The sequence below is a fragment of the Geotrypetes seraphini genome, chromosome 1 (assembly GCF_902459505.1).
Source record: "Geotrypetes seraphini chromosome 1, aGeoSer1.1, whole genome shotgun sequence".
Taxonomy (NCBI): domain Eukaryota; kingdom Metazoa; phylum Chordata; class Amphibia; order Gymnophiona; family Dermophiidae; genus Geotrypetes; species Geotrypetes seraphini.
The window spans coordinates 535,239,742-535,256,585 of record NC_047084.1 but is presented as its reverse complement, the minus strand read 5'-3'; the positions used below and the strand labels follow the sequence as shown (position 1 = coordinate 535,256,585).

The 16,844-nt window shown below is 44.9% G+C and overlaps 1 protein-coding gene across 1 annotated transcript in view; it reads left to right on the top strand.

The window, feature by feature from the left end:
• KCNN2 (potassium calcium-activated channel subfamily N member 2) overlaps positions 1–7,327 on the top strand; it is a 323,536-nt gene extending 316,209 nt beyond the window's left edge. The window contains exon 9 of the mRNA XM_033929086.1: positions 6,735–7,327. Coding sequence (XP_033784977.1) covers positions 6,735–7,022 — 288 coding nt within the window. The 3' untranslated portion in view covers positions 7,023–7,327. The remainder of the gene's footprint in view (positions 1–6,734) is intronic.
• The last annotated feature ends 9,517 nt before the right edge of the window (positions 7,328–16,844 follow it).

Sequence of the window (16,844 nt, the reverse complement as noted above, 5' to 3'; positions counted from 1 at the left end):
GAAGACAAACACAAATAGGGATGGAGGAGTGGTAGACCCTGATCGAATTTCAGAGGGTTGTGTTCATGAGGAGCTAGCTAAATTAAAAGTAGCTTCTCAGGATGGGTCTCAAAGTGATGGGCTGGGTCAGTAATTAGTTGAGTGGAAGGCGACAGAGGGTAGTGGTCAACGTTACCAGTAGTGTGCCTCAAGGTTCTGTTCTTGAGCCTATTCGTTTTAACAATTTTATAAACAATATTGCTGAAGGGCTTTTGGGTAAGATTTGCCTCTATGCGGATAATAACAAAATCTGCAATAGAGTAGACACCCCATGGTGTGAATAACATGAAGAAAGATCTAGCAAAGCTTGAAGAATGGTCTGAAATTTGGCAGCTACAATTTAATGCTAAGAAATGCAAGGTCATGCATATGGGATACAAAACCTTGAAGGAACGGAACAGTTTAGGAGGGTGAAGAACTTATGTGCACGACAGAAGAGCGGGACTTAGGTGTGATTGTATGTGATGATCTTAAGGTGGGAGGTCAAACAAAAACAAAAGAAAATCCATCAAACCTGCAGTAATATACAATCAGCGAGAAAACAAAAGAGAAACTGCAGGCAATAGTACAAGATGCAGACTATGTTTATTCAGACAGTTTCTTGTTGTGCACAGAAAACCCACCTTTTTAGAAACCAAAGGACCCGACACGGTCCGTGTTTAGAACAACATGTTTTCTTTAGGGGTCCCTTAGTAGTGATGGTTTTGAGGAGGGCCGCAACAAATAAACATAAACCTGGTACAAAAAAATCTTGTGTACAGACCCCTTGGATTTTTTTGTACCAGGTTTATGTTTATTTGTTGCGGCCCTCCTCAAAACCATCACTACTAAGGGACTCTTGAAGAAGACATGTTGTTCGAAACACAGATCATGTCGTGTCCTTTGGTTTGTAAAAAGGTGGTTTTTCTGTGCACAACAAGAAACTGTCTGAATAAACATAGCCTGCTTCTTGTACCATGATCTTAAGGTGGCCAAACCAGTTGAAAAGTTGACAGCGAAAGATAGAGGGATACTAGGGTACATAGGGAGAGGTATGGCCAGTAGGAAAAAGGAGGTATTGATGCCCCTGTATAAGAATCTGGAGAGAACTCATTTAGAATATTGTGTACAATTCTGGAGACCGCATCTTCAAAAATATATAAAAAGGATGGAGTCGGTCCAGAGGAAGGCTACATCATAAGGCGTAGAGGGACAGACTTAAAGATCTCAATATGTGTACTTTGGAGGAAAGGCAGGAGAAGGGAGATATGATAGAGACATTTAAATATCCATGTGGTGTAAATACGTATGAGTCGAGTCTCATTTGAAAAGAAGCTCTGGAATGAGAGAGCATAGGATGAAGTTAAGAGGTTATAGGCTCGAGAATAATCTAAGGAAATACTTTTTTACAGAAAAGATGTTAGATATGTGGAACAGTCTCCTGGAAGAGGTGGTGGAGACAGAGACTGTCTGAATTCAATAAAGTGTGGGATAGTCATGTGGAATCTCTTAACCCTTTCATGACCATAAGGATCGTAGGCCAATTTTTGTGGTTTTGACGACATTTTTATGGTAAAAAGGGCTTGCAGATGCCAAAAAATTGATTTTTTTTTTTGTGAAATATCATTATTTTTATTTAAAAAATCACACTTCTGGCTTATGGACAGTGTGGCAAGTGAATCTTCTCGTCAATCTGGCAACGACGCTAATGAATGAATGTCGGAACCAGTTTGTTTACATAAAGGTAGTATCATATGGAATCCGTACATATCAAATTTAGAACTGTAGACTATCCCAATCAAAATTGATAGGATTTTAAAGTTATGGGACAAATATGTCCCTTGGTCCTGAAAGGGTTAAAGAGAGGAAAAGATAATGGTTACTGCAGATGGGCAGACTGGATGGATCATTTGGCCTTTATCTGCCATCATATTTCTATGTTTTAGTAAGAAACCCCCGTTTCCTTTCCACATCCAATAGTTGTAACACTTTCTAATATATTTCATTTGAGGGGTCATTAGTAAGTTTTATGTAAGTCTTAATATCTGTCAACTGTCTATGTGCCTCCTCCTTATATTTAACTGTGTCCAAAATTACCACCATCCCTCCTTTATCAGCTCTGCAATAGTTATTGAAGGATCCTGTTGAAGTTGTTTCAAACTACTACATTCTTCAAGTGTGAAATTTCTTTGTCTTTTCCCACTCTTCTAAATGGATGAAATCTTGGACAGTACCATGGATCTAAAAGCTGATATCATTGGATCCATTAGGCCCATAGGGCCCCATCCAGTCTTATTTTTAATCATAGATCTGCCCAGTTCCATTTCCTCCCCCCCAAAAAATATCTTTTCAACAATAAAATTTGAAAAAATATTTCCAAATCTACACGAAGCTGAAAAGGGTTATATCTTTTACTGGGCACAACTATCCTAATATTGACTGGATAAATGTCATACTGGGGAGTGCTAGGCAGGTAAAACTCCTAGATGTAATAAATGACTGCTTCTTGGAGCAACTGGTCTAGAAATTGGAAATTTTAAATCTAGTCCTTAGTGGTATGAGTGTTGGGTCCATTGGGAAACAGTGATCATAATATGATCAAATTTGAGCTAATATCTGGAGTGAAGTCACAAAGGAAATCTACTATAGCGGCATTTAATTTTCAAAAGGGCGACTATGATAAAATGAGGAAAATTGTTAAGAAGAAGCTAAAGGGATCATCTGCAAAAATTAGGACTTTAAATCAAGCACGGACATTGTTTAAAAATGCTTTAAATGTCACAAATAATGTGTTTATATATTAGAGGTATTTACCTGTACTGGGAGAAGATAATATAACATAACCAATAATAAATGAGCCTCAAAGATTCAACCAGCATAGACCTCAGCTGAGCACTACACCACTATGCTTTCATGGAGTACAGAAAACTATCATTGGCTCATAGATACCAGAAAAAAAGAACAGCACAGATAAGAACCTATCAGGCAAAAAAAAGATTGCCTGTTCAAAAAAAACTGGCTCTGACACTAATAATTTTACTTTTTTAAAAAAACTTCTCTCAGTTCCAGTAAAATATCTCTCTAAAAATACCATCTTGGAAGCTCAGACCAAATATATTACACATATTAACAAAGATGGAAAGAAGAGCGAATGACAGCCAGCATGATTAAAAGGTGAAGTGAAAGAGGCTATTAGAGCCAAAAAAAGCATCCTTCAAAGAATGGAAAAAGTATCTCAATGAAGAAAATAAAAATCAGCATAAGTAACATAAGTTGTGGCAAGTTAGATGTAAAAACATTGATGAAGAAGCTAAAAGAGAATATAAAGAGAATCTTGCCACAGAGGCAAAAACTCACAGTAACAACTATTTCAGGTACAACAGAAGCAGAAAGCCTGTAAGGGAATCCATGGGACTTTTAGATCATCAATAATAATAATAATAATTTATTTTTGTATACCGCTATATCAAAAAAGGTTCAAATCAGCTCACAACAAGAGAAATACACACAGTCAGTGAAGTTAAAAGATACATACAGTCAATGAAGTTAAAAGATGACATAATAAAATTAATCAATTAAAAATTGGAAGACATCTATTAAGAGACAAAGATGAGTTAGACAGTAACACAGCTAAGATATAAGGAGCAAAAGGGGCATTGAGAGAGGATAAGGTCATCGCAGCCATCGCAGAGAAACTGAATGAATTCTTTGCTTCAGTTTTTACAGAAGGAAATTAAGAGATCCACCTGAAAAACAAAAGAGGCGACCTGTGGTGCTCAATCTTTTTATTCACCACAGGTCGCCTCTTTTTTAATTTTCTTTGAGGAGGTAGAATCTCATGTTTGCATGTAGAGATCTACCTGAACCAGAAATGGTTTTCAAGGGTGATGATGCGGAAGAACAAAGAAATCTCAGTGAACCTGGAAGATATAATTAGCCAAATTGAGAAGTTAAAGAGTGATAAATCACCTGGTTTGGATGGTATATACCCCAGGGTACTGAAAGAACTCAAGCATGAAATTGCTGATCTGCTGTTAATGATATGTAACCTAAAAGCAAAGCAGCAAGAAGAAGGATGCAAAGTACATACCAAATACTGAAGTAGAGACAGAAGACTGAAGCTAAACTATGGTCATAAAGTAAGAATTATTTTGAGAGTTCTCATATTTTGACACACTGATCTTTTGAATGTAATAGACCCCTGATGCAGGCATATTTGCCAAAACATGGCCCATGTTGGGTCATACAATAAAGAAAACTTTACTATCCTATTCTGCAAGGTCCTTGGTGCTCTTTTTTGCTTCAATGATATGTAATCTGTCATTAAAATAGTACCTGAAAATTGGAGGGAGACCAATGTAAGGCCAATATATAAAAAAGGTTCCAGGGGTGATCTAGATTACAGACCGGTAAACCTATCTTCAGTTACGGGCAAGATAGTGGAAATTATAAATTACAGAACAAGTAGACAAACATGGTTTAATGGGTCAGAGTCAGCATGGGGCAGATTCTTTATAGGACGCCGGTCTCAGCAGCTGTTGAGAATTGCACACCAGCGTCCTATACAGAATCGCATCTGTCTGTAAAAACAGACTTCTTAAACTCCCCCCCCCCCAATTACCCCCCGGTGCCGGTTAGAGAATCATGCCTGCCTGATTGAGAGATCCCTTGCCATCAACTGATCGCTGCAATGGAATCCCTGATCAGCTGAGCCAGCAGGCCTCCTCAAATCCATGGCTTCGGGGAGTCCTGCAGGCTCAGCACCAGGAAGAAGACCCACCATTTTGAAGAGGTGGGCCTGCCAGCCAGAGGGAGTATGCATCCCTCCAACTAGACTTTCTTACAAAAGTTACGGGGGTGGGAGTGTCGGGATGGGCATCTGAAGGTTTGGGGGGTGCCGGGGTGGGGGCCTTGATGTTCACGGGTGTCGAGGAAGGACTTGATGTTCAGGGGTGTTGACAGTTGGGTGGTGTCGCTACTTCAGGGGGGTGTCAGCAAGAGGGAACGGGAATCCCTCCTGCCAGTCTTCAATGGGGGCAAGTGTCACCACTTCGGGGGATGGCAAGAGGGAGTGGGCATCCCTCTTGCCAATTTTGGGGTACTTATATGGGGTTCCCCTGCAGTAGCCACTCAGCTGATTGCGGCTGGAGTGTTTTCTCCCCAGTCAGCTGAGCCAGCAGAATCTGCCAATCATGATGGGGGGATCAGCAGGAGGAGGGAGTAGGCATCCCTCCTGCCCATTTTGGGGTACTTGTCAGGGGGTCCCTTGCATCAACCACTCAGCTGATCATAGCAGGGGTATTCCATCCTACCCACCACCCCAACCCCCCGATCAGCTAAGCTGATCTTGTATTCCCTTGCTGCAATCAGCTCAGCCAGCTGCATCTACTTTTAACTTTGAAATATAGGCCAGCATTTTGCTGGCCTATATTTCAGGCATCTGTTGCAGCCCTAGGAAGATGCCTAGGGCTGCTTAAGCTCGCCCAAGGCCACTTCCAGGTGAAACCACATCCAAGCCCAGCCTTGGCCAAGCTTAAGTGTTCCTATGCATCTCCCTGCAACCACAACAACTCCTACAGTGTAGGCAACCTGCCTTAGGGGCTGGGGATTGTTAAACTTGCATCACGATTGGCTGCCAGACAGCTAATGACCTTATGAACTGCAAAGCTGAATATAACAATCTTTTACTTATTAATGCTTAGAAAAACAATGCAAGGTAAAACATGCAAAAGTTAACACAAAACTGAACACAGAAAATGTCCATTTGTGTGAAAACATTTATGTTAATGCACTAAAATAGTGTCTAAACATGGTGGCCGTGGCTCAAGGGCATTTGGAAGTATGTGGATGTTGACACAATGACATCACGCACATGTGTGACATCATCATATCGACATCTGCATATGCGCCAAAGCCCTCCAGATGGGGCCTGAGCCACCAGTAGGGGATGCTGGAAGGGAAGAAGCATAGAGAGAAGGAGAAGCGGTGGCGCCGGCTGACTGCCCACAGGATGTGCCTCTCGCCGCAGGAGACACGGCCTGTAGGCAGTCAGCTGGTGCTAGCACCTCTCCTCTGCCCCGGCATCTTGCAGCACACCTGGAATCTCAGGCGGCACACTAGTGTCCACTAAGGCTACTGTGAAATAGATTATTTTACTACAAGTTGTGCTATTTTAGCACGGGGTCCCATTGCACACAAAAATAGCACTATTTGTGGCAAAATAGTCCTTCTTAGTGGTAGTCCATGTTGATAACGCCCCCCCCCCCCCTCATAAACTAACTTCACCTAAGTGCACATCGGTTAAGCGCACGCTTCGGTTATGCGCACCCTACCACCATGGTCCCATTTTTTTTACATTAAAATCAATGGGCGTAAACTCCGGATATTTGCAATTCGGATAAGCAAACAATCCGCTTATGCGCACTGATGTCATAGGTCCCACCTCTATTCTTTCACGTTACCTTCACTCCGGTTAAATGCAATCACATTCTGACTGGGAGGAAAGCCAGTTGGCAGAACAGATTGGCCACAATGGCTAGGCTTCACACAGCGCTAGGACAGCTGGGAAAGTGAGTGCTCCACTTCCACTCAAGCTGTAGGGCATAGCACAAGCTCATTAATCTACTCTGTCAGTAACCATAAGATTTTGGGCCTTAATGTTTTGCTGTAGCTATCAGCTTTGAGTGACTTTGTGCAAATCTGTTTTCTCATTTCAGACACAAAACATCATGTATGACATGATTTCTGATTTAAACGAAAGAAGTGAAGACTTTGAGAAGAGGATTGTTGTTCTAGAGACTAAATTAGAGACATTGATTGGCAGCATTCAAGCTCTCCCTGGACTGATAAGTCAGACAATCAGCCAACAGCAGAGGGACATGGTTGAAGCCCAGCTGCAAAATTATGACAAGCACGTGGCCTACAGTGCTGAGCACTCGCGGTCCTTGTCAAGAAGGAGGAGGTCGTCCTCCACGGCACCACCAACTTCGTCAGAAAGTAGCTAGAAGAGAATAAGTTATCTATAAATATAAAGACTTTTTTGCCATCATATGGTCAATATTTTAGCTTTTATTGTAAAGCCCTATGGTTCTAATCAGTGTTATCCAGGTTCTGATGTCAGAATCGTGGGACCTGAACACAAAGTTTTAGGCCAAATGAAGAGAAAACTTTTTTTTTTTTCCAGATGCACAGTGAATGAACCTATCATTGCTATATAGATTGTTCCTCCTGTAATTTCACTAACTTTTTATTCATGCACTTATAAAAACTTTACTACTATATAATATATAATAAAATGTTAATTTCTGCACATATTTGCTTGGTCACTATTTTCACATTATTCAGCGTCATTCTAAGCTCTAATTCAGAATGTACAACTTCATAAAAGAACAATGGTTATTGGCCTCTAGAACTGAATTCACTTAAAAGCTTTCACATACAACCATTGGGCCTGTAGGTAAACAAATATTCCATCACCAGCTGCAGTACATTTTCCTGCTGTTCATTATTGTTCCCGAGTTATATGGAGATTTGAAATTTGTTACTTTAGTGCTGCTATTTCTTTGTTGATGAACTAGAAAGCAAAACTTGCCAGATTTTCATACAATCAAATATCATTGCACAGATGAGTAAAACATAAGCCCATTTCCGTGAGTAGAGCTTTGATTTTAAAATTTTAACTTTTGAATGCAAAGTGAATATATTCCTCACCCTTCATTCTACAAACTTGAAGTCTAAGGGACTAAATTCTATAAAAGGCGCCTAAAAAAATGGTGACAGCCGCATGTCAATCACACTTAGGCGCCGTTGACAGAATCATGGCTAGCGGTGCCTATGTAAAAACTTAGGTGCCTGAAATGTAGGCGAGGGTTTTAAAGGCCTACATTTCAGGTGCCTACTTTTATGAAGAATCGCGCTTAGTGGCGCCTAACTCACACTCCACCCATAGAAACAACCACTTACGCGTTAGGCACCGCTAAGCGCCATGCAATAGGCACCTATCTTTTATAGAATCAGATAGGAGTCTATCGCCCAATTAAATTTTTTTATAGCAATTACTGAGCCTATTAAGGGTATTTTGCCAATTAAGTTAGGCGCCCTTTATAGAATCGGCCCCTAAATGTAAACACCCTAAAGTAATAGAATACTAGCACTTGTGTGTTAAACTGTTATGCACATAAATGCTAGTTGGGCACTAAGACCCTGATTCAACAAAGTGCGTCCCGATTTTAGGCAGCTGTAGGCATCCTACAGCTATCTAATCAGCCAATCGGGATGCACGTTTTTTAAACAAATGCTCCCCAGGCAGGCCGCCTATATTGAAGGCGAGGCCCGCAAGACACCTAAGCTCGCCTAAGGGCCTTAGGCTGGCCTTAGGCGAACCTAGGCGGCCCTATGCGTTTCCCTAGTAGAGGAAGAGACGCTTACAATGTAGGCCAACAAAATGCTGGTCTACATTGTAAGTAGACGCGGCTGCTATACTTATTGCGGCAAGGGATCTCTCTGCTGCTATAAGTATAGCGGGCCGCGGCCGCCTGTCTAATTGCTGGCAGGAGGGTGCCCAAACCCTCCTGCCAGAAGATGCCCCCCAACACTACCGACCGCCCCCCCCAACACTACCGATCGCTGGCAGGAGGGTGCCCAATCCCTCCTGCCAGAAGATGCCCCCCCCCGACACTACCGACCGCCCCCCCCCCCCCCGACACTACCGATCGCTGGGAGGAGGGTGCCCAATCCCTCCTGCCGGAAGTCGCACCCCCTCCGCACCCCCCCGCGCTAACAGCCCTCAAACCTCCCCCTAACCAAACTAACCTTTCCTTGTTGGCCAGACGGGACTTGCCCGTCTAGCCGGCAGGCCTGTCTCGTCGAAATGAGGCGGGCCCGCCCATTCCCGGCCCATCCTTCCGAAGCCTAAGGCCTGATTGGCCCAGGCTCTAGAAGCCTGGACCAATCAGGTCTTAGGCATAGCAGGTCCGCCCATCCCCACTTAATCTAAGGTCTGATTGGCCCAGGCTCTAGGCGCCTGGGCCAATCAGGCCTTAGACTTACTGGGGATGGGCGGACCCGCTATGCCTAAGGCATGATTGGTCCAGGCTTCTAGAGCCTGGGCCAATCAGACCTTAGGCTTCGGAAGGATGGGCCGGGAAGGGGCGGGCCCGCCTCATTTCGACGAGACAGGCCTGCCGGCTAGACGGGCAAGTCCCGTCTGGACAACAAGGAAAGGTTAGTTTGGTTGGGGGGAAGTTTGAGGGCTGTTAGCGCGGGGGGTGGGTGCGGAGGGGGTGCGTCTTCCGGCAGGAGGGATTGGGCACCCTCCTGCCAGCGATCGGTAGTGTCGGGGGGGGCGGTCGGTAGTGTCCGGGGGGGGGCATCTTCTGGCAGGAGGGATTGGGCACCCTCCTGCCAGCGATCGGTAGTGTCTGGGGGGGGGCGGTCGGGCCTCGCCTTCAATATAGGCGGCCTGCCTGGGGAGCATTTTTTTTTTAAAAACGTGCATTCCGATTGGCTGATTAGACAGCTATAGGACGCCTACAGCTGCCTAAAATCGGGACGCACTTTGTAGAATCAGGGCCTAAGTGGTATTCTGTAGCCTTAACTTGCAACTCACTTAGAGGTAGATTCAGTAGGTGGCATCCAAAGTTAGATGCCTGGATGGTCTAGGGCAGTGGTTCCCAACCCTGTCCTGGAGGACCACCAGACCCATCGGGTTTTCAGGCTAGCCCTAATGAATGTGCATGGAGCAGATCTGCATATCTGTCACTTCCATTATATGCAGATCTCTCTCATGCATATTCATTAGGGCTAGCCTGAAAACCCGATTGGCCTGGTGGTCCTCCAGGACAGGGTTGGGAACCATTGATCTAGGGCACTCTGCATGGAATGGCCGTTTTAGAATGCATTTGGGCTCAGATTGCATAAACAGCGCCTGAAGTTAGGCGCCTAGAGCAGCGCGCCTAACCGATCTTGGTGCTTAACTTACCCCCCTCCCCCCTTTTACAAAACCGTAGCATGGTTTTTAGAGTTCCTATGCGCATCAGAGCTGTTACCACCATGGCCGGCTCTAAAATCCACGCTACAGTTTTATATAAGGGGGGGGTTAATTTTTAAATTGCTTAATCAGTGTTGATAATGCTCAATAATGAATTCATAATTTGCAAAAATTTAAATTAATTGGAAGGGTAGGTGCCTAACGCCTACCAGTTTTGGGTAGGTGCCTAATCCAAGGTGCCTACCAGAAAGTGGGCATGGTTAAGGACAGATTTGGGGTGGACATTAGACGTATTTTCCAAGTAGACACCTAGATTGGACTTAAGCGCCAGTATTTAGACCAAAAAGAAACCTTACCATAAATGGGGGGGGCACCTAAAGTTGAGACACATACTGGCACCTAAGGGGTCCTTTTATCAAGCTGCGGTAGGGATTTAACACGCGTAATACTGCGCGTTAAACCGCCTGCCGCGCTAGCCGCTAATGCCTGCATTGAGCAGGCGTTAGTTTTTTTGCCGGCCGCAGGGGTTCGCGCGTGATGAAATGTCTAACGCGCTATCCCCGCTGGCGCGGCTTGATAAAAGGACCCTTAAGTATTTTAGGCTGCTAGGTGCAATTCTATATAGAGCGCCTAACTGAAGATTGACAGCCGCTATGTGTCACATCCCTCGGTGCCTAAAGGCTGGTGTAAATGCTCATGCACAACTAATGGTAGTTAGGTGCGGAAAAGCAGGTATTCTATATCACTGGGCCTAATTTCTGGGAACACTCCTAACTCGTTTTTGCCCCTTTAGGCTCCCTTTGGCATCGTGTGTTATGAAATTTAGGCATGCATGTTATAGAATAGGGCTTAGGGCAGGTCTGCATGTAACTTCTGATTACTGCCAATTAAGTTCTTGTTAACACCAATAATTGTTTTTTTAACACTCGCTTGCCAATTCGTTTCCGCATTGATCTCTGATCTATCCCCACAACTGTGCACTCAACTTTGGCAAATTACAGAGAATCCAGCGGTTAAATGCATAAATGCAAGGGAGAAGCGCGGGGGCATGGGCATGTCCCACATTTGCTTGTATAGTTTACAGACTACTGTAAGTTACATGCTAAGATACCACATTTCGGCACACACATTTGCGCCTGCTATTGACATGACATTAGCAGGGTGTGCCTGAATATTGGTGCTCAAATGCCAACTTAGTAATGTTAGTATTCTATAATAGAATCTGGATGCCCACAAAGCAAAAAAATAATAAAACAAAGGATCGATGACGATTTAAGCAGTTCTTCTGTAAAAAGATTATGAAGAATTACTGCGTTACTTCCAATGATCCAAAGTAACAACATATGAAAATGTATTTAATACGATCACATATACTGAAGCAGTGAATTAGTACTGAGCATGCTGCATCATGGCATCTAACATTTGACACCCTTTATAGAATTGCCCCCCCCCACACACACACACACACAAATTGTGTGGAAAACAGCAGTATTTCATCTACACTAGCTGTCCCCAACCTTTTTTGCACCAGGGATCAATTTCCTGCAAGACTATGTTTCCACAGACTGGGGAGGGGATGGGGGAGATATATGGGACACAGACCACAGAAGTCTATCTGGCATCATCTTCACTTCCCCGCTGCTGGGGGTTCTATATATATATGTTATAATAATAATAATAACTTTATTTTTTCTATACCACCATAATCTTGTGACTTCTAGGCGGTTTACAGTGAAAGAGAGCTGTACAATCAGCGAATTACAAGGTGAGAACAGGTTTTGGGTTCTGTTATATGAAGCATTTTTTCATAATTGGTCTTAAACCCCATGGCTGAACATCTTTGATTTACCCCTGATCAGCCCTTTGTTGAGTTAAACATGGCAATGTTAGGTCTCTGATTTTAATCTGTTTTATATGTTTCAGAATAAATTATTTTATGTTTGTATTGATATTTGGACTGATCTATCCAGCTGTGCTTCTATGTGTGGACTTTTATCTCTTTTGTTTGCTAGTGGTTTTCTTTCCCCCCCCCCCCCTCTTTTACAAAACTGTAGCACGGTTTTTATTTTTTTATTTACACTTCTCCCTCTGTATCCGCGTTTTCCGTATCTGCGGATTCGCTTATGCGCATTTTTTTCGACTACTAATTTTCGTTACTGAACCCGGCATTTCACATTGGAAATTGCTGCTCCCAGTGGTTCATGGAGGAAATCGCTGCTCTCGGCGTTGTACGGAGCAAATCGCAGGTCAGGTTATTCACGGTTTATTATCTTTTTCAGATCTATTTTACCGAAAAACTGCAAATAACATGCAAAAAGTTATTTGCAGTATTTCGGTATTCACGGCTATGTTCTGCCCGCATCCCCTGCGAATACGGAGGGAGAAGTGTATTCAATTTTCTATATCATTCTCCTAAGGGAGCTCAAAATGGTTTACATGAATTTATTCAGATACTCGAGCATTTTTCTCTGTCTGTCCTGGTGGGCAAATAGGAATTCTATGAGCGTTGGAGCAGTTACCACCGCAACCGGCACTAGTGCGGTTTTGTATAAGGGTGGATTAGTGCCTTCATTTTCAGTGGACAATTGTTGGAACCCACAGGATGCTTTTGCATGGCCTGTGCTGCTGCAAAGTATATAGATATTTTTGTACCCACCTACCTTGCAACTAATTTTCAAATACCCAAGTAGCTCCCCTTTGAAAACATCCTAAAATTGTTTATGTTCATTGTACCTATTCTTTCTGCAAGGAGTGAAATGGGTTTGGGGGGATGGGGTAAAGCAAAGTAGATTTGAAAATCAAACCAGAATCTAGGGCAAACACCCAGCAAAAATGGAAAACCAAAAGCAAAATTTACTGGGATAATACAATAAACAAATATGATTACGTCAGATTCTAAGATCTTTTTTATCCTATCAAACGTGTCCATCAAGGATCAAAAAATATAGCAGAATTTTTCATGACTCAAAAACCTTGCTAATTTATTGTGTATATATTATCACTCAAGGTAAGTTCACCATCAAAAAGTCATATTGTAAATTGGAAAAATAGATGATTTTTTTTTAATATCTGAAATGAAGGTTTTGGATATATTTTGATAACATTAGCGTGGAGGGGCATAATTTAAAAAAACATCTAAGCCCTCTTTTGGCCTAAACGCTGAAAATAGAAGCAGGGAAAATGTCCATTCTCGAAAAAAACATCCAAAAGGAGGTTTTTAAAAAAAATAATGGCCTGCCTCTACGTTCAGCTGTTTAAACATCCAGACCACCACTACGTCTACACCTAAGACAAATTACCAACCAAAAAACCAGCTTAAGTTCCAAATGGCCAAAACCAGGCCTTTTAGGCAAAGGAGGAGCCAGTCCTTCGTCTAAAAGCTGGATTCTGTAACCGGCGTCTGTCAAAAAGAACACCAGTTAGAGAATCCACCCCCCCTCCCCCGCAGCAACGGTCATGGCAGGCGAGTTGGCTCATCTCCCCTGCTGCGATGGCGATCACCCACCCACCCAAAACCACAGCACTTCGGGGTGAGCACCGCGGCAGGGGAGATGAGCCATCCCCACTGGTGCGATCCTCACCCCGATGTGCCACGGTTCGAGAGGGGTGGGGGATCTCCATCACTGCAGGAGAGATGCCCAATCTCTCCTGCCGTGATCCACCCCCCCAATCAGGGCAGGAGGGAGCCCAACCCCTCCTGCCCCGACGCAGCCCCCACTGCCCAATCTGATATGGGCCGGAGGGAGCCCAACTCCTGCCCTAAGACCCCCCACCCCCGACACGATCGGGGCAGGAGCAAGCCCAAGCCCTCCTACCTGAAGACCCCCCCACCCCTGATACGATCAGGGCAGGAGGGAGCCCAACCCCTCCTACCCCAGCGACCCCCCACCCCCACTAAGATACAAGCATGAGGGAACCCAGGCCCTCCTGCCTATAACAAACCCTCCCATGAACGCCCCCAACCCCCAATCGGCCCCATTAACCCCCTGGCATCCCACCTCCATCCCCGAGACCCCCCCTTTACCTTAAAGAAGTTGGCCGGACGGATGGGTCCCAAGCCCATCCGCCCGGCAGGCCTGCCATCCCTGTGGACAGGGCTTGCGGCGCCTGGGCCAATCAGGCCCTAAGGCCCACCATTATGGGGAGTCTTCAGGCAGGAGGGGTTGTGCTCCCTCCTGCCTAATCCAATCGGGTTAGTCGCTGGGGCAGGAGGCTCCCTCCTGCCCATGTCGAGTCGGAGATTGGGGTTGCTGGGGCAGGAGGGGTTGGGCTCCCTTCTGCTCCGCTTGTGATGGGGGTGGGGGGTCTTCGGGGAGGAGGGGTTGGACTCCCTCCTGCCCATGTCAAGTTAGAGGGGGGGGGTCGCTGGGGCAGGAGGAGTTGGGCTCCCATGTCGAGTCAGGGGGGTGGATCGCGGCAGGAGAGATTGGCTATCTCTCCTGCCATGATAGCAATCCGAAATGCCGCAATTGGTGGCACTTTGGGGTATCACTTTTGCGGCAGGGGAGATGAGCCATCTCTCCTGCCATGATCTTTGCAGTGGGGGGTAGACAAGTTGCCGGGACCGCTGAGATGATCACATCAGTCGCGATCAGCTCAGCAGCCCCTTTTTCGGCACTTATACCTGTTTTGACTTAGTCTAAGTCAAAACATATAAGTGCCGACTAGGCAACTTGTCTAAACTTTTGGTTATACCTGCTGTATGCCTATGTATAGGTCGGCCCACCTCCTGCCCTTTCCCCTCCTCTAAAAATGCCTATTTTCGCTCTATGCATTTAAAGGCAGGGGAAAGGCCTAACCTGGTTTTAGATACGTCTAAACCCAGTTTTGGTTATGGGTACTTGGATGATCAGGCTTTTTGATCGTCCAAGTACCCATTTAGGCCACTTTGTAGATGTTTTTTTTTTATTATGAGCCCCATAGGGTTTGCGTGGGGATCCTTACTACCTAGAAAATAGGTGGTGGTAGGGGTTCATATGGTAAGCTTTTTAAATTGCGAAGTGCTAATGGAAAAATTAATACTTGGCTGTTAATTCTGAAAATGGGAAAATCAGCCATTTTATGGCTGTGCCAAAAGTGGCCTGATTGCATAGGAAATGCCTGTGCAAGGGGTGTGCTAAGACCATTTTTGTTGCAGCTTTAGTAAAAGGGCTCCTAAGAACCTAGGCGCCATGTACATTGGCTGCCCTTATGCAATTCCACAACATGACCCCCCCACCTCCCCCCCCACTACATAGCTGAAAAACTCCCCATCTATCATCCAACCAGATCAATCGACTATGTATCCCACTGGCTCATCGGCTTCAGCTAGAAACCGCTCAGAAATGCTCCTCCCACAGTGTGACAAAACTATGGAACTAACTCCCCCTGGCCATTTGAGCTATGGATAGCCTTACTATCTTTCCGGAAATCAGTAAAAACAATACTGTTCTCGAACACTCACATACCAGCCTTGAGACCTTACAGACCAGACTCTAGCGGTCTAAAACTGAAACCGCTCACCTAAAACTCATTGCTGACAGCAGTGCACTGTTCCGAAAGGGCACCTTTCAAACACCTTGTCCCCGGTTTAGATGAGAATGCACCACTGGATCCATGACCAAGAATAGGGTGAAGGTACTTTAATCCTATGCCTCCAGTTATTTGTGTAATATATCTCTACTAGTGTTTAAGCCCATTACATTAACGGGTGCTGTCTGTCTGTCTGTCTGGTTTATTTCTCCTTGGACGCTGCCTGTCTGTCTGTTTTTTTTTTTCTGTCTGTGTCTCTCCCTATGTCCTTAGTGCCCCCAGTGCCTCCTTCCCGTGTCCTTAATGCCCCCAGTGCCTCCTTCCTATGTCCCCATCATTATCTTCCAGACTTTGTCCCACCCCCCCCCCCTCCATGCCTGCCTGCCTGCCTCCCATCCCCCTGAGCAGCATGTTTCCATTTAAACCCCCCATGCCAGCCTGCCTGCCTCCCATCCCCCTGAGCAGCATGTTTCCATTTAACCCTCCGAAACCCCCGTTGACCCTCCCAGCCGACCCTCCCATCGCTGGACGGCCGACAAACCTCTCAGATACAGCAGCGTCCAAGGCACAGTAAACACGCTGCTTCGCGGTCTTCTACTGCCCTAATTTCCTCTGCCGCGTCTCTGATGATGTCATCAGGGACGCGGCAGAGTAAATCAGGCCAGTAGAAAGATGCAAAGCAGCGTGTTTACTGTGCCTTGGAAGCTGTTGGAGCCTGGAGGTTTGTGTTTGTCTCGCGGTGGGAGGTTCAGCTAGGAGGGTCAACGTGGGTTTCGGGTGTGTCGGGTAGGGTCGGCGCCAGGGGGGGAGGAACTTAACAAACCCTAAACGCGCATGTACTCTTACCTGCCACAGACAAACAGATCAGGGAACACGCAGGTAAGAGTGCGCATGCGCGCTTAGCGTTTTATTATAGTAGATATGCCTTCAATGAACTCTGAATGTACCCCTCAACATCCTGCCTCTATCGCCTACCACTAGTCTAACGTCTCCAGTCAAATTATAAAAGCACCTCTGTAACCCTTAATCAAATTCTCCAGTGTGTTGTGAATATACCCAAAGACTTTGTCTCCAGAATATTGTGGAGAGGACATTAAATTCAAATATCCCCCAACAGTATCAACTTCCCAGAATCCTTTGATCCAAAACACCACTCTGTGTTCAATAAATTTTCACTACACAGAGCTTTATGTATAATGTATATATAATGATCCCATGACGAGAGAACATATAAAGCTCTGTACTGAAAATTTATTGAACAGAGTGGTGTTTCTGAGGATCAAAGGATTCTGGGAAATTGATACTGTTGGGGGATATTTGAATTTAA